This window comes from Mauremys mutica, chromosome 6 (genome assembly GCF_020497125.1).
Source record: "Mauremys mutica isolate MM-2020 ecotype Southern chromosome 6, ASM2049712v1, whole genome shotgun sequence".
In the NCBI taxonomy this organism is placed as follows: domain Eukaryota; kingdom Metazoa; phylum Chordata; order Testudines; family Geoemydidae; genus Mauremys; species Mauremys mutica.
In genome coordinates this window covers 27608124-27634667 of record NC_059077.1, presented here as the reverse complement: position 1 = coordinate 27634667, position 26544 = coordinate 27608124, and the positions used below count along the sequence as shown (strand labels likewise).

Genomic DNA, 26544 nt, shown 5'->3' with positions numbered 1-26544 from the left:
AAGCAGGGCAAATTGGTTCCAGCGAGTCAGCCCGAAACAGCCAACAAAGGGGGGGGGGGGGAGTGTGAGGCATACGGGAGCAGCGTGGCTCCAGTTAAAATGCACAGCAAAGTGGTTGTAGGAAGGGCAGGTTTCAAGCAGGAGTGGTGGGCGAGGGCGAAAAGCTCCATCCGCGCCCGGTGGCCGCGCGGCGGGAGCGCGGCGCGTTTGGAATAATTATTACAATGAGCATGTGCCTGCGCCATCCTGTGGGTGTGGCGCGGAGCAGCGTGTAAACTCCGGCAGGGCGGGAGGAGCGGCCGTCGGGTTGCAGGCAGTCAGGCTGCCCGGCAGAGGAAGGCGCGAGGAGGCGAGCACGGCAGCAGCATGGCTTCATCGCAAGGCAAGAGTGAGCTGAAATTCGCAGACTGGATGGCAACTTTGCCAGAAAGCATCCACAGCCTCCCCCTCACCAACCTAGCGATCCCAGGTAGGAGCCCGCAGCCAAGCGGGGTGGCTTGTTCCCCTCACCCCCTTACGTTTATGAAAGGCAGATATTGACTAGCATGTGCCCAGGAAAGCCTCGTTCGCTGAGAAATGGGGCGAGCTCTTGCATTTCCACTTCTTGCCTCAGTGGGTAGAGGGGTGAAATCTCTAGCGGAGCGCTGCTTGCAAGGTGACTGCTTTTCTGAGCTGCCTTTGTGTGTGTGGAGCCCGGTCTGTTCCCCTCATTTCCCCCTCGCTTCCCTTCTCCGTGCCCATATTCCCCCCCCCCCCGTGGTTTTACAGCTCAGATCCCTGTCCTCCCTCCACCACGGCCATTCACCTCCTTCTTGTTGACAATGAATTGGAGGGATCTGGCGATTTCTTTGCCAGACCCTCCCAGAGTCATTAATATTCTTCTCAAGTCTCACTTAGAGACACAAGGCCCCTCCCTGCGAGAAGAGGCGAGGAAAGTTCGGGGCAGCCACAGCAGCGGCAAAGCTCCTTTTCCCTGCAGGGCTGCTTGACGTGTTGGCACTGGGGTGATCTGGTGCAGATGTGCAAGGGAATGAGCTAGTTAGTGAAATGCAGAAGGGTGTGTGTTTGTATGGCTGTGAGAGAGCAAGCCAGCAATTGCTGTGAGCTCCTGTTCTGTGGTTGATGCTTGCATGAAGTATGTGTAAAGGTTCCTGTATGCTGTTTTCTTGTAGCTATGCTAGTCCCAGGATGTTAGAGCCAGGGCCGCCCAGAGGATTCCGGGGGCCCGGGGTCTTCGGTGGTGGGGGGCCCTTCCGTTCCTGGACCCGCCGCCGAAGTGCCCCGAAGACCCGCGGCGGGGGCCCCCCACCACCGAATTACCGCCGAAGCGGGACCTGCCGCCGAAGCGCAGCCCGGTCTTCGGCGGTAATTCGGCGGAGGGGGGCCCCGCCGCGGGTCTTCGGGGCACTTCGGTGGCGGGTCCCAGAAGGGAAGGGCCCCCCGCCGCCGAATTACCGCCGAAGACCGGGCTGAACTCGGCGGCGGGTCCCGCTCCGTCTTCGGCGGTAATTCGCCGGCGGGGAGGTCGTTCCGCCCCGGAGCAGAAGGACCCCCTGCCGGCGAAGACCGGGAGCGAAGAAGCTCCTGTGCCCGGCCCCGCAAGAGTTTTCCGGGCCCCCCCGAGCGAGTGAGGGACCCTGCTCCAGGGGCCCCGAAAAACTCTGGTGGGGGCCCCCGTGGGGCTTGGGGCCTGGGGCAAATTGCCCCTCTTGCCCCCCCCTCTGGGCGGCCCTGGTTAGAGAGACAAGGTTGGTCTTTTATTGGACCAGCTTGGGTTTGCTGAGAGAGAGGAGCGAGCTTCTGAGCTGACGCAGAGCTCTTCTTCAGGTCAGTTTGACTGAGGGAAAGAAAGACCTGCATGCTTACCACTTTCTTCCGTAAAAGATTCACTATGGGTTGGAAGCTCATGCAGCCCAGGATAGAGGAGAAATTACTTTGTCTTAACTTTTCAAATGACCTGCACAATCTGGAGTGCTAAACTGTTTGGAGATCCTTAATGCATTCCCTCCCACCCCCTTTCCCAACAGATCAATGAGCTGTAATTAGCAAAGCATCTTCAGCTTTGGAAACTGAAAGAACTTATTTAGGACTATTAAAGCAGTATCATTATTACACCCTCTCTACTGCCAAGGCAATGTCAAATGCAGGGTACCAGTTTTGTGAGAGCACATAAGGGCTTTATAATATATGGGATGTGCTTGTTCAAAATCCACAAGAACTGGTGAGAAGTATTGGGCTGTCATTTTATAGGAACTATAGTAGGAATATGCCACATTTGCCTGCTTCTGAACTCCCATTGTTCAGTGGGGGTTTGCAGCCTGACAGAGCAAAGGTAAAAATCAGACAGCTCTTTGAAAATGCTAATGTGTTCTCTCAATAATTACGTGACTGAAATGGATTGGGGTGGTAGAGTGTTCTGGGGGAAAAAGCAATACCACCAAAACAATGACAAAAAGAAGCATTGGTATTCAGCAGATGTTAACTGGTGACTATTAAATACTAATAAATTAATTGCCCTATAAGAGTGTTAACAGCTTACTGGGCTGCGACATGTTTATTTGCCAGTTGCATTAGTCTGAATTTAAAAAAAACAACAACCAATAATCTCTCTCACACCTCTTCTCTTCATTTGAAGCTGTTCTTCAAGTACCTAACCAGTGGTTCAACTACAGCCTTTGAATGCCTGTGGCTACTTGTCTTATTAAAGGACTGCACATGTGGAATATCTGACAAACTAAATTTGCTGCAGCAGAAGATGATAGTCTGCAGGGTGTGTCACTTAATACTGTGCTGCTCGTGCTTATAAGATTTCTAAAGAAATGGACTCGTTAGGGATAACACCAGAAACGAATGCCTTGTGGTTACATGAGTACATGATTTTATATTGACTTGGATGCTTGAAAACCAAATGAGATTAAGCAACTAATGGGTATTAGAAGTGGTATGCATTTCTATTATTAAAGTGATATCACATATACAGATATAGCCTGCCTTTGCCACACATTTCAGTATAACTTAGCATGTATCCCTCTTTCTTTATATGTCATGCAATTAGTTTGCTTTACACAAATGTTCAAAATGCTCTTGTCAGTCTGATTACAATTTTTGCTTCCATTCTTTAAAAGATCATGAAATAATCCCTCTCCTCCCACCTATCCCAGCTAGTATCCCCAATGGACAAACTTTAAAAACCCACTGCTATTAAAAATGGTGGTGCAGGGGGCAAGGTAAGGTATTAAAATATATATGGATATGTTGGACTGACTATTTCTAAATGTCTTCTGTTAGGCCATGTCTACACTACAAAATTATGTCAACTAATTTATGTCAGCTTGATGTTCGTCCATCGTTTTCGAAGAAGACCTTAACATCTATCAGGTTGTGAGCTGTCCACAGTGCGTCCGCAAATGGCTGGTAAGGCCAATACGGGCACGGAATGTTCTGCCACATGTCGGGCAGACATGCGTGGGCACCACTGTTACAACATTTGCAGCTCTGGCTTTACGGAGTGCTCGCTTCTCTTGTGCTAGTGTTATCCTTCTAGCTTCAGATGTCTGGCAGCCTTGGTGGATCAGCGTACGCCATGTCGATCGGTCTTGTGCCAGGGTTTCCCAGGAGGTGATGTCGATATCCAGGGACTTAAGAGAGGCTTTCAGCGTATCTTTGTATCGCTTCTTTTGTCCCCCGTGCGATCGCTTTCCTTGAGACAGCTCACCATAGAAGAGCTGTTTGGGGATGCGGTGGTCTGGCATCCTCACAACATGGCCTGCCCAGCGTGTCTGGGCTTTCATAAGCAGAGTGTAAACTGATGGCAGGCCTGCTCTGGAAAGGACTTCTGTGTCAGGCACCTTATCCTGCCACCGAATCCTCAGAAGTCTGCGGAGGCAAATCGTGTGGAAGTGGTTCAATTGCCTAGTGTGCCTCCTGTATACAGTCCAGGTCTCACTGGCATACATCAAGGTAGTTAGCACTACTGCTCGGTAGACTTTAAGCTTTGTAGCAAGGCTTATTCCACGGCGGTCCCACACGTTGGTCAGCAGTCCGCCAAATGCAGAGCTTGCCTTGGCGATTCTGCAGTTGACCTCGATGTCAATTGTCACTGCACGGGAGAGGGTGCTGCCAAGGTATGTAAATTGGTCCACTGCTTGCAGCCTTTGCCCCTTCACTGTGATGATGGGCTCTTGGTGTTGGGCTTTCGGAGCTGGCTGGTGCATCACTTCGGTTTTCTTTATGTTGATAAGAAGGCCAAAGTTATCGCATGCTGCTGCGAATTTGTCCATGCTGGCTTGCATTTCCTGCTCTGATCCAGCATTCAGGGCACAATCGTCAGCAAAAAGGAGGTCTCGTAGCACAGTCTCCTTTATCTTGGTGACAGCCTGGAGTCTTCGCAGGTTGAACAGTTTCCCATCAGTCCTGTATCTCAGGCTGACTCCCAAGGAACTGTTCTGAAAGGCGTCTGACAGCATGGCTGAAAACATCATGCTGAACAGGGTCGGTGCCAACACACACCCTTGCTTGACGCCATTTGTGACGGGAAAGGCCTCTGAAGCTTCTCCGTCGTCCAGAACACGAGCCGTCATGCCGTCGTGGAACTGACGTACCATCAGGATGAATCTATCAGGGCACCCAAACTTCGACATGATACGCCACAGACCTTCACGACTGACAGTGTCAAAAGCCTTAGTGAGATCCACAAAGATGGTGTACAGTTCACGATTCTGCTCTTGACACTTCTCTTGGAGCTGTCGGACTGCGAAGATCATGTCCACAGTGCCACGCTCTTTACGAAAGCCGCACTGTGTCTCGGGTAATAGACCCTGTTCCAGGTGGTCAATCAGGCGATTCAGCAACACTCGTGCAAGGATCTTGCCTGCGCTGGAAAGCAATGATATTCCTCTATGATTGTCGCAGACTTTTCGATTTCCTTTCCTCTTGTAGAGGTGTACGATGGATGCATCTTTCAATTCCTGAGGAATAGACCCTTGATTCCAGAAGGACTGAAACAGTTGAGTGAGTTTGTCAACAAGCACTGCACCACCATCCTTATAAACTTCTGCTGGGATCGCATCAGATCCTGAGGCCTTGCCACTGGACAGCTGGCTGATGGCCTGTAGGATTTCAGACTCTGATGGTGGAACGTCCAGACTGTGGTTGATATCCACCTGGGGCATTCTATCAATCGCCTCGTTATTAATGGAAGATGGGCGGTTCAGTACAGATTGAAAATGCTCAGCCCAACGCTGTAGAATCAGAGTCTTCTCAGTAATGAGAGTTACACCATCTAAATCCAGTAAAGGAGAGCTCCCTGAGGGCCGAGGTCCGTACAAGGATCTGAGGGCTTCGTAGAACCGTTTGGCATCGTTTCTATCAGCAAACATCTGGATTTCACCTGCCTTGGCACTCAACCAGGAGTCCTGCATCTTGCGAAGCTTGTTCTGTACGGTCCTGCGAGTGTTGTTAAAGGCATTTTTCTTAGCTGATGACGACGGGTCGTTCTGATGAGCACGGTAAAGGCGGTGCTTTTCAGCAAGTAAGGCCTTGATCTCTTCATCGTTTTCATCAAACCAGTCCTGCTGTTTCCTGTGTGAGGGTCCAAGAACCTTTAGTGCAGAAGAGTGCACAATATTCCGGAAGCGTTCCCAGTCCTTCTCAGCATTTTCCTCTAATTGCAGCTCTAAGAGTTGGTTGTCAAGATCTTCTGCTAGTAAAGCTGCTGTATTGGGGTTCCTCAGTTTACTGACGTTAATCTTTTTCACCACAGCTCTGTTTCCCTGCGGACGTCTCTTTGGCTTGATGTAAAGGCTTAATTTAGAGATGATGAGTCTATGATCAGTCCAACAGTCAGCACTCGGCATGGCCTTAGTCACCCTTACATCCTGTCTATCTTTCCTCCGCACGATGACATAATCAATGAGATGCCAGTGCTTGGAGCGTGGATGCATCCAGGACGTCTTTTTGCGAGTGGGCAGGCGGAAGATAGTATTGGTAATGATCAGATCATGAGCCACACATGTCTTCAGGAGTAGTAGGCCATTGCTGTTACATTTGCCGATTCCATTTTTTCCAATGACGCCATCCCAGGCAGAGTGATCAGATCCTACTCTCGCGTTAAAATCGCCAAGTAGAATCAGCCTGTCGGTACGCTTCACGGATGAGAGTAGGGCATCAAGATCTTCATAAAACTTGTCCTTTACTTCATCCGGATTCGTCATTGTGGGTGCGTAAGCGCTGATTAGTATAGCTTGCTTTCCTCTCGGTAGTGGAAGATGCAGTGTCATGAGTCGGTCGTTCACACCCTTGGGAAGACTGGCAAATTTGCGGACAAGTTGATTCTTAACCGCAAAGCCAACTCCAGATTCACGACGTTCGTCACTGCTACGTCCACACCAGAAGAATGTGTAACCACCCCCTATTTCTGTGAGCTGACCTTCGTTGGCTAGACGAGTTTCACACAAGGCTGCAATATCGATGTTAAATCTTGCGAGCTCTCTAGCGACCAGGGCTGTTCTTCTTTCTGGTCGATCTGCTGAGGGGTTATCTTGAAGCGTGCGTACGTTCCATGTACCAATAATGAGTGGTGTCACCTTGCGGTTTGTTATTTGAAGTTTTGTTGTTCGACCGCATAAGATGGGATCCCCTCCAGCCGCGGTAAGCTGGCCAGGGTTCTGTGAAGCAAACAATGTTTAGGGCACCTTTTCTAGCCCCTTCCTCTTGCTACGGAGGTGAGCAGTGCGGTCCTAAAAAGGGCTGCTCAGTCACTCAGGTAGACGCCGAATCCAGCTGTTGCTTCGATCAGCAAGAAGACGACCATTAGACCTGAGCCGCCTGTGTGCAGGTCCACGGCTACAGCTCCCAGTGTATCCACACCTGCTGCTTCGTCGCTCGCCCATCGCCACAGGACTTTGAAATTTACGGAAGTTAGATGTCAAGACTTGCGCGTGGATTGGATTAAAGTGAGGGAGAGGTGCGCATAGTCAGCCTCACTCTCTCTTCCCAGATCCCATCTTGCTCCAATGGCAGGACAAGAGTCGAGACGGTTGGAGATGGGCTGGGCGCAGTGGTTGACCAGGGCATCTTTCGTGTCTTGCCGTGCTCTTAGCGTACCACACCGCTTGCAGAAACCGCCTTCATGACCGTTGGTCCTATTCTAGAAGGTCTCATCCGCTCAATCCGCCGGAGTCTGTCTTCACATGCTCGGGATAGACAAAGCCCTATCTCACCGGAGGTCTAAGCCCAACGGCTACCCTCAACCTGGTTTAGCCAGCCTGTCGAAGCTGTTGCCCGGGGTGTGGCCGCTGCGCATGCTACAGCTACAGGGAGCCACAGGTGAGAGCTGAGTGACAGGTGGGGACCAAAGGTGGACGAGCTGCCCTGAAAGGACACGACATGCCCCTACACCAGAGGTGCTACCCCTCCCTGAACACCCCATACACCCCATGTCAGCTTACAGCCACCATAGCCGTACATTGCTTGTGTGTGTGCACACTTGGCTCCTTGTGTTGGCAGTGCACATCCTCATCAGGAGTGCTTGTATCAATTGTATTGTCAGTGTGGGGGCATTGTGGGATGGCTCCTAGAGGCAGGGCCGCCCAGAGGATTCCGGGGGCCCGGGGTCTTCGGCGGCGGGGAGGCCCTTCCGTTCCGGGACCCGCCGCCGAAGTGCCCCGAAGGCCTGCGGCGGGGACCCCCCCGCCGCCGAATTACCACCGAAGCGGGACCCGCCACTGAAGCGCAGCCTGGTCTTCGGCGGTAATTCGGTGGGGGGGGTCCCCGCCGCGGGCCTTCGGGGCACTTCGGCGGCGGGTCCCGGAACGGAAGGGGCCCCCCGCTGCCGAAGACCAGGCTGCGCTTCGGTGGCGGCAGTGGGTCCCGCTTCCCCCCCGCCCCGGCCCCAGCCTCTTACCCGAGCGTGTCTCCGGCGGGGCCAAAGCTCCGTCCCGCTCAGAGCCGCGTGGTGAGGGGGCGGGGCTGGGAGCTCAGCCTGGAGCTCGCAGCCCCGCCCCCTCCCCACGCCGTTCTGAGCGGGGCGGGGCTCAGGCCCCGTTGGAGCTCCCAGCCCCGCCCCCTCATCACGCGGCTCTGAGCGGGGCGGGGCTCAGGGGCCCCGGCGGAGACTCGGCGCCTGATGCGCTGAGGCTCCAGGAGAGGGGCGGAGGCGGGAGCCTCCGCTCTTCTCTTGGGGGCCCCTGCGGAGTGCGGGGCCCGGGGCAAATTGCCCCCTTTGCCCCCCCCTCTGGGCGGCCCTGCCTAGAGGCCAGTAACAGTTGACATAAGCAATACAATGTTCACGCTGACACTGTGTTGACAAATTACATCGACCATGACTGTATGCCACTTAGAGAGGTGGTGTTACTAAATTGGTGTAGAGAGGCACTTACGCCAGCGGCAGCCAAATTTAAGTGAAGACACATCCATAGCTAGGTCAACCTAACCCTGTAGTGTAGAGCAGGAGATAGTCTTCCCTAAATGAGTCATTCTGATGCCGCAATTACATTGTAAATGGACTGACATAAATCCACTGATTTTAAACACTGCTAAAGAGTGAAAATTGTAAAGCACTCTGAAAATAGCGCTTCTCTCTATATAGTACATGAATGGTGGCAAACTACTAAGGAGGTAAACTAGCATACTCTGTGCTACTGTTGTGTCTTTCTCTTAAATTATGGTACCTTATTCCATCGCATTGCCCATGTACAGACAAGAACACTGGCTGCGTAATATTTATCTACTGCTGTATATGGCTAATTCCAAACAAATACATTTTTGTCTGTATGTGGAGGTAGTTCTCTTACTCATGAAAAGTGAGCAGTATGCACCTTTGTAGGTAAAATGAATTACAGACTCATAGCATTTGACTCTCTTTTACACACACACACACACACACACACACACACACACACACACACACACACACTTCCTTGAGAAATACCATTTCCTTGTGTTACTTTACCAGAGTAAAAAGGGCAATACAAGAGTAAAATGCACTATCACTTAAAATCATGATAACTATTGGTGTAAAGTAAGCTTGTATTCTAGGAATTTCAAAGGAGCTTAAGAGAGTTAGGTGCACAATTTACATTGAATTTCAATGAATGGCAATTCATTCCCTGGGCATATCTGAAAATTCCAGTTTTGTGTGTATGTGTGAGAGAGAGGCAGACAGTAAATACTGAGTTTCAATATGTGATTTCATTTTCTGTAGCATTTCGAAAACATCTCATGTAAAATGTCAGTCTAGTCCCTCAACCGAATAAGGTAAAGAATGATAGCTCACAGTGCCTGATTTGCTATGATTACTAAAGCAATTGTTCTCCACCTCCTTTTCTTTTTTCATCAAAAGATGCTATTTAACAATACACTAAAATGATGCCCAAATTGGTGTCGCAGTCTGAAATGCTAATCAAGTTAGTAAACCTAGATCAACTTGATGGTTCTGGGATTAACAGGAAACCTGGTTTGTGAGAAGTTTTCTGATATGTCCTTTTGTACTGTACTAGGGCTCTAACAGTCTAATGTAAATTATAATGGCTCTTAGGTGTCCCAGTAAACACTTATGATAAATGTCAACATTTCGTACCTCATTTCCTGCAAGCCCTAAACACCAGCTACTGGTGCTATGACATTTGTATCACCAGTCAAAGATACTTCAAGCTGATATCATTGCAACTGTTGTTTGCTAGTGTCCCTCTGTATTTTGCTTTTGTTTTTAAACATCATAGTTTCTTCTTCTTTACAGTTTGTGCCTCTGTTTTTTGTGGTGTGTTTGCCTGAGTCTCGCACTGTCTTCACAATACAAAATGCCTAAATGGCTTACCTTCTGCAGCATTTTTGGTATTGGCGTTAATATCCAGTTATAGGAATCTATGAAGGACCATCACTAGGTCAGATTGTGCTTGTGTTGTATAAAAAAAGCTTGCTTATTTTTTGTTAATAGCTTTTTATTTAAAAACAAACACAATGTTGTTGTCACAGTGTGTTGCATATAATGACAAATAAGTTAACTAACTTTAAATGTATAGGGACATTTACAGACCAAGTTTCCCTTCAAAATACAGAGCTTGGATTTTTTTTTAAAAAGAGATTTTTGTGTCAGTTTTGAGCAGATCATCAAATTCATTTATTTCCATACATACTAAATTACATTTGATACTCATGAAGGGTACTGGTTGCTTGGCTGACATCACTAAGAGCCTTAAGATTTTAATGGGGGCATCTGTGCTAAGACATTCCATGCCATTTTTCAGCAACTGCAGCTGAAATGTTGCAGTAAAATTGGTACTAATTTTCCTACTATAGCTTTGTCCAGAGGTTAGGTGCAGCACAGTCAGTAACAATGCAAGTTTCCTCCCACTGCCCTGCTAACATACCTCAACGCTCTTTAGGAATAACTATTTCTAGGAACGAGAGGGTATTTCAGTCTCCATGTATGTTTGATCTTTGACTGCTTTGCTGAGTCTGCTAACAGTGCCAGACAGCACCAATATTAACTATGGAGCAAATTCTGTGGTCTTTAAATTGAGCAAAATCCCCATTGATTTCAAAAGGAGTTCTTGCTCATTTAAGAACTATGTACTTGATCCTGCTCTCATTAAAGTTAATGCAAAACTCCCATGGACATAATTGGCACAAGATTAAACCCTCTGAAATTTGGTCCTTTTCTCCTATAGACCATTAACAATCCCAAAGCACATCCGGTTATCCAAATCTCTAATTCTTAAATGCTGGTGTTAGCTAATGATACCCGGGGGGGGGGGAGGGGAGTATCTTTAGGAAGCCTGGTACCTAACTGTGGCCCAGGGACATAAGCACTATGATGCTCAATGTCACAATGCCTAACTTTTAGGCACCTTGGAAATCACTAGAACAACAATGGGATCCACGAAGTCTGGATTAGGCTTTCTGTACAATGAATGGAGAGAGATAGGTACCTAAGAACAAAAGCCAGCATACTAGACAGGAAGCCACCTAAACTAGCCAATGGGAGATGCTGAGGAAAGGGCTGCATCCTAATCCCCGCCCCTCTGTGACAGAGTGGTAGCAGCAGCACCCTGATCACTGATGATACTGTAGCAGGAAGAAGGCTGCAGGCCCAGCTGGAGACAGTTAACCACTTTCTGTTGGAGGAGTGGGGGAGGTTATGAGCACCTGGGTGGTAGTTACTAGGCTAATGAAGTAATTGGAAGGATATAAGTAGGAGGAACAGGAAACAAAAAGGAAGAGCTGAGACGGGGAGGGTTAGCTCAGTGGTTGGAGCATTGGCCTGCTAAACCTAGGGTTGTGAGTTCAATCCTTGAAGGGGCAACTTAGGGATCTGGGGCAAAATCAGTATGTGGTCCTGCTAGGGAAGGCAGGGGGCTGGACTCAGCAACCTTTCAGGATCCCTTTCAGTTCTATGATATAATAATATATGGAGATATACCTATAAAGTTAGCTGTACAAAGGAAAGAAACTGTGGAAAGCCCCTGCTGCAATAGGCTAGTGTCATGTTCTCTTTGCAGAAGAACTGTGGAATAAAAGGTATAAGAGGTGAAAGACAAGCTGCTTGGTTAAACTGTAGTGGCAACAGAGAGGGGTGACGATAACCATCCACTGTATGCAGGGAGAAGAGAAAACTTACTGTCTGCCTGTCCTCCCAGTGGAGGTGGAAGGAAAACTTAAGTGGCAGAGAGCATGAGTAATAAAGTCATTACCCAGTGCAGTCTTGATTGGCATGGACTGGGCTCTTTTTCCCTTGAGAAGGACAAAAGATGGAGGGGGAGACCCTCCAGGGATAGTACAAAAGCACCTTAGACATATATTAACAAGGACTTGGGTGGTTGTGGTGGAGAAAATTTTTTGAGAAGGGGGCAGTGGATCTGGAAATACTAGAGCAGGGAGACCTATAGGAGAAGGAGGGCAGAGGCTTGGCTGACTCCCAGGAGGAACAAACTGTAGGCAGGGCCTGAGAAAGAGGGTATGCTGCAGAGAGGCAGAAGGGTCCTAATAATGAGGCCTCCATGGGCAAACTTACTCTGAGAGTCCTGAGTCAGGGACAAGATAAGACAGAGGAGGACAGAGACCAAGGTATTGCAGCTCTGGAGGGGTGACTTACTTGGTTGTTTACAAGCCAGGGGCAAAAGAAAGCAGTTATGGTCAGTGGGGTGTAACTAGCTATGACCTATGGGCTGAGACAAAGCTGTGGTGGAAAAATCCATCCTTAAAGTGTACTTTTTGTTGGTAGAAGGCAAGAAACCCTCACCAGTGGCCCATGGGAGGCTGGTCTGAAAAGGCAGAAGTCATCCCATTAGAACTCAAACCCCATAAAGAGAGTAGGGCTTAAGCAGTGAAGATGACCCCTAGGAGGCAAGAAAAGGTCTCAGTTGAAGTAGGGAGGGAAGTATGTGACAGGGCTAGCTGTGGCATGAAGAAGGTTGTAGGTCCAGCTGGAGGCAGTTAGCCACTTTCTGTTGGGGGATTATGAGTGCCAGGATGGTGACCTAATGATAGAATGGGGAGGATATATGTAGAAGAAACAGGAAGCTAGGGGGAGGAGCTTGCAAGGTAAAGTGTATGGAAAGCAGCTGCAATATGCCTGTATCATGTCTGGTTTTGCAGAAGAACTGTTTGGTAAAAGGTACATATTATGAAAGGCAAACATCTTGGGTGTGTTTTTCAGATGATGGAAACTGGCTAGGCCATGTGGCACATCAGAGAGCTGAGGGAGCACCCTCTCACAGAGTTTAGTTTGGAAGTCCAGGCTGCCGGGAGGCACCTACTTCTGCTTGCAATCCACACTTGGGAACTCTTCTCTTGAAGTCAGGTAGCTTAAGTAATTTCTTGTGAGAACAAGTTCATGCTTACTTCACACCCTGCAAAGCTGCTGGAGGTGGTGCCACTGCTGCTCATTTTACATCTTTTAGGCCAGTGGTTACAGAAGTCAGCTGGGATGTGAGTTCAGTTCCCTCCTCTGATGAGGAGACAGGATTTGAATCCAGGTCTCCTGCCACTGAGCTATGGGATGTTCTGATGTGGGCCTCCCACAGTCTTTCCTGTTGAAGTTGTTCCACTCTGTATAAAGACTTAGTCATTAGGCCATAGAGAGAGTGACGCTGTAGCATAGTACGTGGGGCACCCATCTCAAGGGGGGAGACCCAGGGTTCAGTCTCCCTCCTCAAATGATTAATTACTGATCCATAGTGAAATAACTGCAACAGGACAGATTCAGGGATCACAACCTCCTGAGAGACATAGGCTTTGAACAGGGGTCACCTCCTCTTCCCCTCTCCCCCAAGGCAGAGAGGGGGGAATTGAACTTGAGTCTCCCAAATTGCAGGCGAGTGCTCTAACCACCAGGATAAAAGCAATAATGTGGGCACTACCCTAATCAGAATGCAATGTAATCTGATAGGCAGCCTCTGTATGCCTGCCAGATTGGAGCCCCGTGAACAAGACAGGCCTGTGGCTGCCTATCTTCTCTTGATTCATGGCCCTCTCTGGGAGACAGGCATCTGGATGCTACAGGGAGGCAGCAGTGTGCATGCCCAGAACCAGAAAGTTAGGTACCAAGGGAATTTTCACCCTGAAAATTTAGGCACCTACAGAGTTAGAGGTAGCTGAGTGGGAGTTTTGTGGATTGCAGTGTAGCATAAAACAAGGTTGCCAGCTCTCTAGGATTGTCCTGGGATCTCCAGGAATTAAAGATTGTCATGTGATGAAACCTCCAGGAATACATCCAACCAAAATTGGCAACCCTACCTAAAACTGGGATTTAGGCATCTATGGCTTTGGCTACACTTAGCGCTTCAAAGCGCTGCCGTGGCAGCGCTTTGAAGCGCTAAGTGTAGTCAAAGTGCCAGCGCTGGGAGAAAGCTCTCCTAGCGCTGTCCGTACTCCACCTCCCTGTGGGGAATAACGTACAGCGACCACACTGGCGCTTTGCAGCGCCGCAATTTGCAGCACTGGAGAGGGTGTGTTTTCACACCCTGCTGCAGCGCTGCAAATTTGTAAGTGTAGCCAAGCCCTATGTCTGGAGTTTCGGTGCCTAAGTATGTTTGTGGATCAATGCCTATGTGTATTCCTTAGTGTTTAGAAAGAGCTTAGCACACTTAGCTACTACCACAATTGTAATCATCATATCTGCTGATGATATTGTAGCCAACATTTATTTCCATGAAGTTATTTCCCTAACTGACAGGCTTCAAAGAGCCAAGGGGGGGAGAAGTAATATCTTTTATTGGAGCAACATCCGTTGGTGAGAGAGACAAGCTTTCTCTCACCAACAGAAGTTGCTCCAATCAAAGATATTACTTCTCTCACCTTGGCTCTCTAATATCCTGGGACCAGCATGGCTGCTATGACGCTGCATAGGCTTTACTTGAAAGTCAAACATAAGACTTCATTGAGAAGAAATTAACTTCAAGGAACTCATATTGCCATCTTACAAATTCTTCCCAGTACATACACATTTTAACACTTAAATCTAAGTGCACATAACTGTTAGTCTATTAACTATTTGGACAGGTGTACTTCCACTATGTAAGGAAATGTGCAGATGCAAAAACTACAAATCTTCCTGGTTTTTAAACTTGTGAATCCTTAAGTCTTAGGAAATCAAAATGTAATATCTCTTGCAACTCCTATTTATTTCTCTCCTGTCTTCATTTTCTAGTAAATAGAGGTGGTTTTATTCTTTCCGTTTGGACCTAAACTACTTTGGCAGCTGGAGAAGTAATGATTTTAAACAGCAGAGCAGATTAAAGTTTAATTTAGAGCCTGAATATTTATTCCTATGCTGTTGTCACAAGAAGCAAAGTATTAGTTTAACATTATATTCACTTTCCTAATAGATTTATCATAACTTATCCAATACAAAAGATGCTCCAATATAACAGGAAACCTGTTTGTTTGGTAGCAAGTATCAGTACAATTTCTCATTGTCTCCAGTTCCAAACACTGTATACAAGCAATGTGCTAATTGCATAGGCATGTCTATAACTGTTGTTTCCCTTCAACAAACTATTTTACAGATGTATTCAATCAGATTTGAGGCAGTATAGTTTGTTACGATAATTGTTTATTAGTTATCTTTTACAAGGTTATCACATTTGCTCTGTCACTTTTTAATCTAATATATGGAGTGATTCATTCAATTTTTCACTACTTAAATTCTTGTCAATCACACTCCTAGAGTCGGTATTAGATTTTGCCACTACCTTGTTTAAATACATTAGCTGGCTGCAGTCTCAATAATTCTAACTGGGTATCTGTTTGATTTCCTAAAATCAGGACACTTCTCTAACACCACAGTAATGGTAAACTAGGGGAGATATCCCTGAAATAACTGTTGGGTCAACTTTCTAACAACCAGAAATCTTTCAATTTAGGATGATCCCAGCAAATATTAAGATGATCCCCTAAACCATGGTGTTTCCTCCAGCATTTTGCTGTGAAGTCTATATCTATTTTGTTCTGAAAGGCTCTGTGCTAACATATCTAATTATAATTTTCCACAAGTGTTATCCCCAGGAGAGGGAACTTGCAACTTGTAATAATGGTGAAAATAATCTCATAAACTACTGGAAAGCAACAGATGCACATTTAATCTCCTGTTGGTAACTGCATGGAGCACACTGAATGGATATATTCCTCTGAGTCTGTCCTAGTTTATACCTCCTCTGATACTGTTAATTTACCTTTCATATTAGAAGATCCACCCAGCTAAAGTTATAAGTCTGTTTCCAAAACAACTCTGTCGTCTTTGGTAGTAAAGAGAAAGTAAAATTGACTTTGTTCCTGTTTTTTTTAAAAAAAAGTAATTTAGCTCACTTTCTCTGCCTTTGATAATGCCAGCATAAAGAATACTTTTAGATAACCAGTCTAGGTGGTGGTGGTTTGAATCTTTGTGTCTGCAAACCAACAGGCGTAGATTAAATATTGTACCTATTAATTCAATATCAGTGTGCCCAAAGCTTATCATCTGGGTCCTGGATAGAAATGTTATGCAACAAAGTAAGCTTTCAGCAGTAGAAAGCATGCCCTTAAGAAATCACCCACTGATTATATGCACATACCATCAGTGAACGTGTAGCTAGTTTTAATGTGACTTGAGGTATTGCACGTACACACATACAATGCAGAGGTGCTAGTCATGGGATAAATTAATTTGTCATGTAGCTTTGACCATCTCACCTGCACTCTGCTTATTAATCTATCTCTCTTGAGCTCCATCTAATATTCTGAATCTCTGAGCTGCCTTCAAACTAACCCATCACAAGATCTTTCCTGTTCTACCCTATCCCCCAGATTGTGTAACCTTCCCACCAAAATTAGTCTGGACTTAAACCTGGCATGAGCAATATTTGGTCCTGCATTAGTTACATGTTTAAGATTTATACGGTGGTGTCTATATACCTCCCTTCTGAGAGTGCGTGCCTGATGTTGGTAACTCAAGTACACAGTGTGAAGTCTTCAGCTGCTCTTGAATGATAGGGGCTCATGGGTGGCCGGGACTGTTCTATTTTTCTTCTGTCACACCTGGAGGTTGAACCTTTTTTTAGCAGGTACAGACCTTGCTACCCTCATCCATGTCATCTTGAGATTAGCCAGCTGTGACGCACTTCACACCTTAAATCTATGTGGATAGTGCTAAATATGTCACCGTGGCTTCTCACTGGGAACACGAGACCACCTTCGAGAAGGATTTTGACAAATTGGAGCGAATTCAGAGAAGAGCCACAAGAATGAGAAAAAGATTGGAAAATGTGAATGATAGTGAGAGACTCCAGGAGGTCAACCTATTTAGCATATCAAAGAGAAGATTAAAAGGCATCTTGATCAGTCTATGAATAACTACACGGGGAACTGAAATTTGATGATTAAGGGCTCTTCAGTGTAGCAGACAAAAACATAACAAGATGCAATGCTGGAAGCTGAAGCTAGACAAATTGAAATTAGAAATAAGGGGTAAATTTCTAATAGTAAGGGTAATTAACCACTGGAAAAACTTAAAGATTGTAGTGGGTTCTCCATCATTGAATTTTTTTACATTATAATTAGATCTATTTCTAAAAGAGATGCTCTAGTTCAAGCACAGCAATTGAACTTGAAGCAGCAATTAATTCAGGGAAGTCTCCTGGCCTGTGTTATGCTGGAGGTCAGATGAGATACTTACAATGGTTCCTTCTAGCCTTAAAGTCTTTCTCTTTAATGCTGTGATGCTATTATGTTTTTAATAGGCTATTTTAGAGTAGTGTTAAACATATCTGTATTGAATTGTATGTGCACGAAATTTCATTCTTTTTATTTTGTGACCTGCTCTTTTTAAACTTCTGCATACAAACATTATGTACCTAGTTTAGTAGCCATTTTGTCCTGAGAGCTCCGTGTACCAACATGAGAAATTTGGCAGCAATTATGGGATTTAGAGTATAGGGGCACAGGAGGAAAGAGCTGAGAGAAAAAAGATGCAGTACACAGAAAGCAAAGGCTCCTCAATTTCAGAGCTACATTTTCCACTACTCCAAGTCTTGCACAGTTACATTTGTGGCTTCACAAGTAGAGAGGATAAGAAACGCTCCTTTATAAAAATGCTCTAAAAATATCTTATGATTTAATAACGTGTCGTCAGAATTTACAGAATCATAAAAATGTAGGGCTGGAAGGGACCTTGAGAGGTCATCTAGTCCAGTGGCTGTCAACCTTTCCAGGCTACTGAACCCCTTTCAGGAGTCTGACCTGTCTTGTGTACACCAAGTTTCACCTCATTTAAATAACTACTTGCTTACAAAATCTGACATAAAAATACAAAAGTGTCACAGCACACTGTTACTGACAAATTGCTTATTTTCTAATCTTCACCATATAATTATAAAATAAATCAATTGGAATATAAATATCATACTTACATTTCAATGTAAGTACATAGAGCAGAATAAACAAGTTGTTGTCTGTATGAAATTTTGGTTTGTACTGACCTTGCTAGTGCTTTTTATGTAGCCATTGTAAAACTAGACACATCTAGATGGGTTCATGTACCCCTGGTTGAGAACCACTGATCTAGTCCAGCCCCCTGCATTGAGGCAGGACCATGTATACCTAAGACCATTCTTGACAGGTGTTTGTCTAACCCAGGGGTCAGCAACCTTTCAGAAGTGGTGTGTCGAGTCTTCATTTATTCACTCTAATTTAAGGTTTCGCGTGCCAGTAATACATTTTAATGTTTTTAGAAGGTCTCTTTCTATAAGTCTGTAATGTATAACTAAACTATTGTATGTAAAATAAGGTTTTTAAAATGTTTAAGAAGCTTCATTTAAAATTAAATTAAAATGCAGAACCCCCCAGACCAGTGGCCAGGACCCGGGCAGTGAGAGTGCCACTGAAAATCAGCTTGTGTGCCTCCTTTGACACCTGTGCCATAGGTTGCCTATCCCTGATCGAACCTGTTCTTAAAAACCTCTGACGGGGATTCCACAATCTCCCATAGAAACCTGTTCCAGTGCTTAACTATCCTTTTATAGTTAAGATTTTTTTTCCTAATATTCAGCTTAAATCTTTTGCTGCAGATTAAACTGATTACTACTTGTCCTACCTTCAGTGCACAAGGAGATCAATTGTTCTCCATACTCTTTATTACAGTCCTTAACATATTTGAAGACTATCAGGTCTGCCCTCAAGTTGTCTTTTCTGAAGATTAAACATGCTCAGTTTTTTTAACCTGTCCTTATAGATCAGGTTTTCTAAACCTTTTATCACTTTTGTTCTCCTCCTCTGGACTCTCTCCAATTTGTCCACATCTTTCCTAAAGTGTGGTGCCCAGGGATCGGTAACTGATTAAAAGATCGGAAACAAAGGGTAGGAATAAATAGTCAGTTTTCAGAATGGAGAGAGGTAAATAGTGGGGGTCTCCAGGGGTCTGTACTGGGCCTAGTCCTGTTCAACATATTCATAAATGATCTGGAAAAAGGAGGGTAAACAGTAATTGGCAAAATTGGCAGATGATATGAAACTACTCAAGATACTTAAGTCCCAAACAGACTGCAAAGAGCTACAAAAGGATCTCAGAAAACTGGGTGACTGGACAACAAAATGGCAGATGAAATTCAATGTTGATAAATGCAAAGTAATGCACATTGGAAAACATAATCCCGACTATACATATGAAAATTATGGGGTCTAAATTAGCAGTTACCACTCAAGAAAGAGATCTTGGAGTCATTGTGGATAGTTCTCTGAAAACATCCACTCAATGTGCAGTGGCAGGCAAAACAGCGAACAGAATGTTGGGAATCATTAAGAAAGGGACATATGATAAGACAAAAATATCATATTGCCTCTATATATAAATCCATGGTATGCCCACATCTTGAATACTGCGTGCAGATGTGGTCGCCCCATCTCAAAAAAGTTATACTGGAATTGGAAAAGGTTCAGAAAAGGGCAACAAAAATGATTAGGGGTATGGAATGGCTTCCATATGAGGCGAGATTAATAAGACTGGGACTTTTCAGCTTGGAAAAGAGATGACTAAGGGCGAATATGATTTAGGTCTATAAAATCATGACTGGTGTGGAGAAAGTAAATAAGGAAGTGTTATTTACGCGTTTTCATGACACAAGAACTAGGGGTCACCAAATGAAATTAATAGGCAGAGGTTTAAAACAAATAAAAGGAAGTATTTTTTTCACACAGTGCACTATCAATCTGTGGAACTCCTTGCCAGAGGATGTTGTGAAGGCCAAGATTGTAACAAGGTTCAAAAAAGAACTAGATAAGTTCATGGAGGATAGGTCCATCACTAGCTATTAGCCAGGATGGGCAGGGATGGTGTCCCTAGCCTCTGCTTTCCAGAAGCTGGGAATGGATGATGGAATGGATGACTTGATTACCTGTTCTGTTCATTCCCTCTGGGTCACTTGGCATTGGCCACTTTCAGAAGACAGGATACTGGGCTAGATGGATCTTTGGTCTGACCCAGTATGGCTGTTCTTATGCCTAATTCAGCTCTTCATTGAACAGGCCGCCTGTATTATTATAGCTGTATTTTACTTGGTTTTATACATTCTGTAGCATTTCATGAACAGCGCTGTAGCTCTGTTTCAGATGACACTTTAATTCCAGTCCTTTATATTAGTGTCTTCTACCTGTTGGAGAATTTTACTTCATGGATGGACATTTCTCAGCCAAGTGAGGAAACTTCTTGGATTTTTTTTTTTTTTTTTTAGAAAAATTGTTGAGCCATTTTTGAGATATTCAAAGAATGGAGGGGGGGGGGGGAAATCAGCTACTAAATACTGTTCAGATGTTGTTTCCCTTTCAGCTTGAAAAGCAGATAATGCATACATTTTTAGAATTTTAAATTTGACATGTACATAGTTTTCCCTCTTATTCTTACCTTTAATGTTAACTACCATTCTTGCACTGAGGTGATAAAGCTATACATATATTTCTGATATGTTATCATTCCTTTATTTCCAGTCCATGCTATGATTTTGTCTTAATTTCCTCTTGCCACAGGGAAGTGCTTTCTTGTTTCAAGACAATAAATGAATGATCATCTTCAAAAATAATTCTGCTTCCTTGACCCTTTTTTCCCCTCCCTTTTGTTTCTACTAACTGTAACCTTGTTCGCTTTGTTCTTGTACTCTTGTCACGTCTGCCCTGTTTGTAAAACAGTCTGTCAACACCTCTCCTTTTCACCATTGCCTCAATTTCCACCTCTGCTGAAATCCTGAGCTAGGGCTTATTTTTCTGTTGCCTTCGCTATTAATCTCCCTTCTCAATGGTCTCTCTGAGTCTCAGCTCTCCAGACTCCAGCATGCTCTGAATGATGATGCCTGCCTCCTCAGACTTCCTCCTAAAAAAGCAGAACAACCTTAGCCTCCTTCATTAGCTCCCCATCTACTGTCAGCTCTGATTCAGAACTACCTTACTTTTAAATAAGAGCTGCCTATTTAATGCATCTCTGTCTCTGTCCAGTCCCTACTTGCTGACTTAGTTCCAATAGAATTGGCTTCTTCTCCGACCCTCCATAAAATCTCACTAATGTTGACAGGTATTATTCCTGTCTTGCTACCTCATTGACTTCCCATCTCCTTCCAAACCATGGCTGAAAACATCTTTACTCTTTTGTCTGTGCATCCAAACTCCTCTTTTCCTCTCCTACTATGTAACTCTGCAATTGTAATTGTGTATTGTAACTTTGTAAAGTTGTATCATACCTTTCATAGAAAATATTTTTGTTTGTATTGTCACACATGCATCATTTTGAGCTCTTAAATTATGCACCATATAATAACAATAATATCCTACTTATACAAAGCAAACAAGTTAAGGTTATGGAAATTACAACCATGGCTTTGCAGAGAGCTGTTTCTATTGAAAAGTCTTATTCATTATGTTGAACACACTAATGACTATGGGGGGTGGAGGGGAGAGGAGGAGGGGTGTCTTCCTGCTTTTAATTAAATATAATTTGGTTTCTGCTTTTAAGACACTTTTGATTATACACTGCTTAGATTTAATAGGCCATCTGTTCCAGTGAGAATAACCTCTATTCTAGTTCGTTCTGTGTTCAAAAGCGTTATAATTTTAGAGTCCTGTCCTGCAAATATATCCTCATGTTCAGTCCTTCATTCCAGCCTGGAGCCCATTGAAATTCGTGAGTCTCTGCACAGGAACATATTTTTGAAAGAGAGATGAATCTAAGTTGTAAAGATTGGATTTCAGCCTAAACTTTCCTAGTATTTAGGGCATGTTTGGAAGCAGGATTATCTGTTGACCTATGATTAGGGATTTTGGTTTGGGCGTATCTTTAGCTGGAATACATCTGTAGTGTCAAAGAACTCAGCAGTCAGTTATATAGAAATATTGTCATGACAGGAATAAATCAGTGGAAACAAATGCAATGTAACACTTTTTCCCCCCTCTCCTCAAGTAGCAAGTCAGTAATTGGAATCATTGGTAGATTCCTCTACTCGCAGCAGTTCTCAAACTTCATTGCACCGTGAACTCCTTCTGACAATGAAAATTACTACATGACCCCAGGAGGGGGACCAAAGCCTCAGCCCCTCTGTCTCCCCCACCCAGGAAAAGCCAAAGCCTGAGCCCCACCACCCTGGGCGGGGACCAAAGTCGAAGCCCAAGAGCTTCAGCCTTATGGGGGGGAGGGTGCCTGTAACCTGAGCCCTGCCACCCAGGTCTGAAGCCCTCAGGCTCCAGCCCGAGGCGGTGGGGCTTGGGCTTCAGCTTTGGCCCTGGGCAGTGGGGCTCAGGCTTTGGTCCCGGACCCCAGAAAGTCTAAATGCCAGCCCTGGAGACCCAATTAAAATGGGGTCACCACCCACTTTGGGGTCCCAACCCGCAGTTTGAGAACCGCTGCTCCAGGGGTTTTGGTGAGGAACAGCTCATGGATATATTTTCATGTACAAATGCATATGTTCCAGAGGCATAATTTTGTAATGGTGCTACAAATCTTTTCAGATCAAATCACCGAGGTCATGGTTAGGATTTCTATAGCAAGAATGCAATTTCATAATTGGGTATAGCTAGGTAGCAGAATAAATGTTGTGCTCTAAAAAGCAGTGGGTTGTATGAAATGAGGAAACAATAATTATTTCTGTTTTGTTTAGTTATATGGAAGGATATTTAAATCAAACTGTAACTTTTACATTTATAATAGCAATAATCATCCCTTTCTCAGATGTTCTCTACCTGTCAGATAATTGTCTTTTAGGACTTGAGGAAAAGCTAAGGATATTTCTCCCCTAATAGATTATTGTGCAACAGATGAAAGGCCTCATTCCTGATAGATACTCTGTGCTCTCAGCTTCTGTAGGAATTGAGGGTGCTCAGCATTTCATAAGATCAGGCCCAAAGTTTCCTAAATGGGTCACTATTGCTTAAATGCCCCTCCACCTGGAGTTGAGTAGAATGATAAATCCATGTAAGAGCTGACATTTATTTCAATATGAAACTAAATATGTTTTTAATCTTTTTAAAAGTACAAATTCTGTCTTCTTTAAATTTCTGGCTTTAAATCACATGATGGTTTTCTGGTAATTTAACCTAAAGCCAACTAATGGAACAATTTTCAGATGCCTAGTCACCTGGTTTAATATCCCCACTAGTGATAAAAGACATTTAATCTTTTCCTTACCTAATGTAAAATCTGACTGGTTTACATACTCTCTGGATGAGTAAACCATCAGATAAAATCTTTTCAGAAAGTTGAATAAATATTTTCCACTGGACAGGTTCCAGACTCTACTCCCCTCTGCACATCGCACTCAGACAAGACAGTGCAGATTAGCTGAGATGTTGTTGCAAGGGAGGCTAGGAGATTTATTGGATTGCAAAACGTACTCGTGATTTTAAAAAGGAGAGGTTAGAGGCAACTGAACTACTCTAACCTTTAAATAATTCCTGTAATATATTTTGTAAAAACAAAGTGAAGCTTTAATAAGTAATGTACTTTTTGGTTTTAAATTGCTGGGCCACTTTTATCTGCAATCAATGTTTAGTAGAAGACAATAGTTTTTTCTTCTATTATAGCTCTAGCATGTAACTGGTGTTCTGGCAGTCACACAAAATGGCTCTGTAAACCTTAATTCAGTATAATCTGTATAGTTAAATAGTGTCAGAAAATATTCAGATTCTGTATTACAAAGTACAAAAAGTGCCTATGGAGCGTAGTGGTGACCAAAGGCCAGACAGTGTTTTAATTTTTTTTCTCAAAATGTCAAAGTTCTTCAACTAAAGGCGGGAGTTCCACAGCCCATATCAATGTGCCAGTTGCTGATGGGGCAGTCTTCATCAAACATGATGGGAATGTTAATTGGTGTAAATGGATACTAAATTGGTGGGCTGCAAATCTTGGGCCAGAGAGGTATGTGGTACAGGGGGTCCCCAGTATACGTCGGGTTGCATTCTTGAAAAGGGCGACGGATACTGAGGAATTTTCCCCCCTAAGAAATAACGGCCCGTTGCAGAGGACAGCTTGAAAATGTAAACCCCAAAGACTCAAAATCCAGAAAGCAAATAAAAAGGAGCCAACATGTATTCTTTTTCATTAAATCTCATGATTCAGGGGCCTCGCTCAGGACTTTTGAATACTTGGGGTTGGTAGCTGGCAATACTGTGCCTGTCTAATTCAGATGTGCACAGCTGGACCTACATATTTGGAGAGGACATATGAGAATTATCTAGACTGAAGCCCTAGTTTCCCCCACATGCATGACATCCTGGTCAAGTAGTGGGAACCCAGCTCCAGCAATAGCCACTTCCTGTTCATATCCATCATCCTTTCATTGCTTCAAAAGAAGAATGTAATTTTCTCAGCCTTCTGCAGCACTGCCACAGCCCAGAGGAACTTCTTCTTTGGACTCCTCTCAGTCCAGCTTGTCCTTTTCCAGGACACTCTGGGTGCTAGGCAGCTGCCAATGTTAGCACTGTGCTGCTGATTTTACCTCTCCTTTGGAATTTGCTGCTCCAGTGTTTGTTAGCCTGGCAATGCAGCATGAAGGTCATCTGTCAGGTTTTTGTCTGATGGGAAGAGTGTTTTGTTTGACACTGTCATTTGAAGATTTAATTGCATCTGTTTTTTATATTTTGACCATGCCCCTGGAAGTGTCAATAGGGGAGTTTAATAAATTGGAAAATAAACTTTTCTTGAGACAGATGAAGGGCATGCCTTTTCCTTCCAATTGTTTTTATATGAACAAAAATGTCATAGTTTCCCTAACTTGCAGCATTCTAAAAACACAAAAGGAATACCTAATCGGAATGCATTTTAGTTTGTTTCCATTATGCTTTTTCTACTGTTTGGCACAGACAACCACCTTGCTTCTCCTCCTGTGTGCTGCCCCCCACTAATGTGAGTATAAAGCCATTACAATATTTTATATTTTGGAGGAATATCCTTCCAGAGTGTGAGATCACATTTAAAAAGAACTTCTGAGAGTCGCCCATTCTCCCAATCATACTTTGTTGTTTAAACTTCTTTTTAATAGAATTCTGTTCAGTAATGACAGTTAAACTCTACTCTGATCAGGAAAATATGCTGACAAGGAGAAGTGTTAGGTGTAATAGTCTCTCCAGGGAAGTGGTGGAAGCAGCATTGCTTAGTTCCTGTAAAACTGGATAGCACAAAACACTGGTAAACACAAAATAAGGACTTATTGCATTTGGTAAGTATATGCACTAGATGACCCAACAGATTTTTTTTTCTTCAATTCTCATCTCTAAGAAATCCAAGTTGATACTTAGTGATTCTTCAATATACCTCATTCAGAGTAACTATAGATTCCAAGTATTCCATTTGGATCCTTATCTGAAACCCAACTACATTTATCCAGCCTTTTAGAAGTTCTTCCCTGACATCAACCTCACCCTAGTCAGTCTTCCAATGCTCTTTCAGTTTTCTCCAGCTGACTTTCTCTTCTCTGGATCATATGGATCTGTTTAGCTATCCTGAATCTGGAATATAATTATCTGTGACAATGTCAGACTCCACTGAGCATCACTCTGCCTCCAGGAATGAGACTATTTAAATGTGACTGACAGGAAAATAAACCATCATTATTAGTAAGAGAAAACTTTTCTTGGAATGTTCTTAGACTATGTTTTTAAAAAAAGGAAGAATATTGCTCAGTGTCCTATTACCTTCAGTCAGAATGAGGTCACCTGCTGGCAAAAAATCTTTTAAGGAATTAATTTAGAGATTGACCACTCTGTGCCTGTCTCTGACTGAGAGAGAGAGAAATATGCATGAGTGGAGGACAGATAATACAAATCATTGAACTACAGCAACTATTCCCTTTAAAAAAACTCATCCTAATAGTGCAGAAGGCAAGGGAATTTTTATCTTGCTGACTCAGTATAAAAAGTCTGAGTGAGAGTAGGAGAGAATGCTTTAATATGACTTGTCTAGCACAGACCTGCTGTCTTCAGGAGGCATCTTACTTTCTGCCAGAAAGTGATTCTGCTCCCAGGTCAAGTTTTGTGCTGAGTAACTCAGTCTGGTTGAGGGCCAAGATTAGTGACCTTGGAGTTTTTCTACATGGGCCAAAGCTGTGACTATTCTGTGCTGAGTTGAGCCTTAATTGAATAAGAGGCCAATAATTACGCAGCTGTCCTTGCTCATTAAGGGCCAGATTGTAAACCTATGACTGCCACTGGGGAGCAGTTACTGACACGAGTAATCCCATTGGTGGGACTACTCATGTGGCAAATAACTACCCACCACTAGGAGTTGACAGTTTACAATCTGGCCCCAAATGATTAATGCCCTAATTGAGCAAAACATTTAAATACTTTAATATTTTGCTGAATCAGGGCTTTAGTGTGTAAGCTAAAACAGCCATTGTGGTATATTTTAAAAACTGTGCTGAAATTGTAGCTTGTCACTTTAAATTTCAGAGGTTTTCCTGGTCCTACTTGCAGGCTACAGGGCTCTGTTGAGAAGTGAACAATCTGGGCATAGTAGCAGTGAATCTGCAGCCAGCCTAGAGTAAGGTGGATTGAGTTGTGCCTGTCTGTTTTAGGGAGCAGCCTGTTTTGTTTCTCTCTGTT

General features: G+C 44.3%; 1 protein-coding gene across 1 annotated transcript in view; it reads left to right on the top strand.

Moving 5' to 3' along the window:
* The first annotated feature begins 302 nt into the window (after window positions 1-302).
* Window positions 303-26544, top strand: part of PLCXD3 (phosphatidylinositol specific phospholipase C X domain containing 3) — a 141312-nt gene continuing 115070 nt past the window's right edge. The window contains exon 1 of the mRNA XM_045022390.1: window positions 303-469. Within this exon, the coding sequence (XP_044878325.1) occupies window positions 367-469 (103 nt within the window). The 5' untranslated portion in view covers window positions 303-366. The remainder of the gene's footprint in view (window positions 470-26544) is intronic.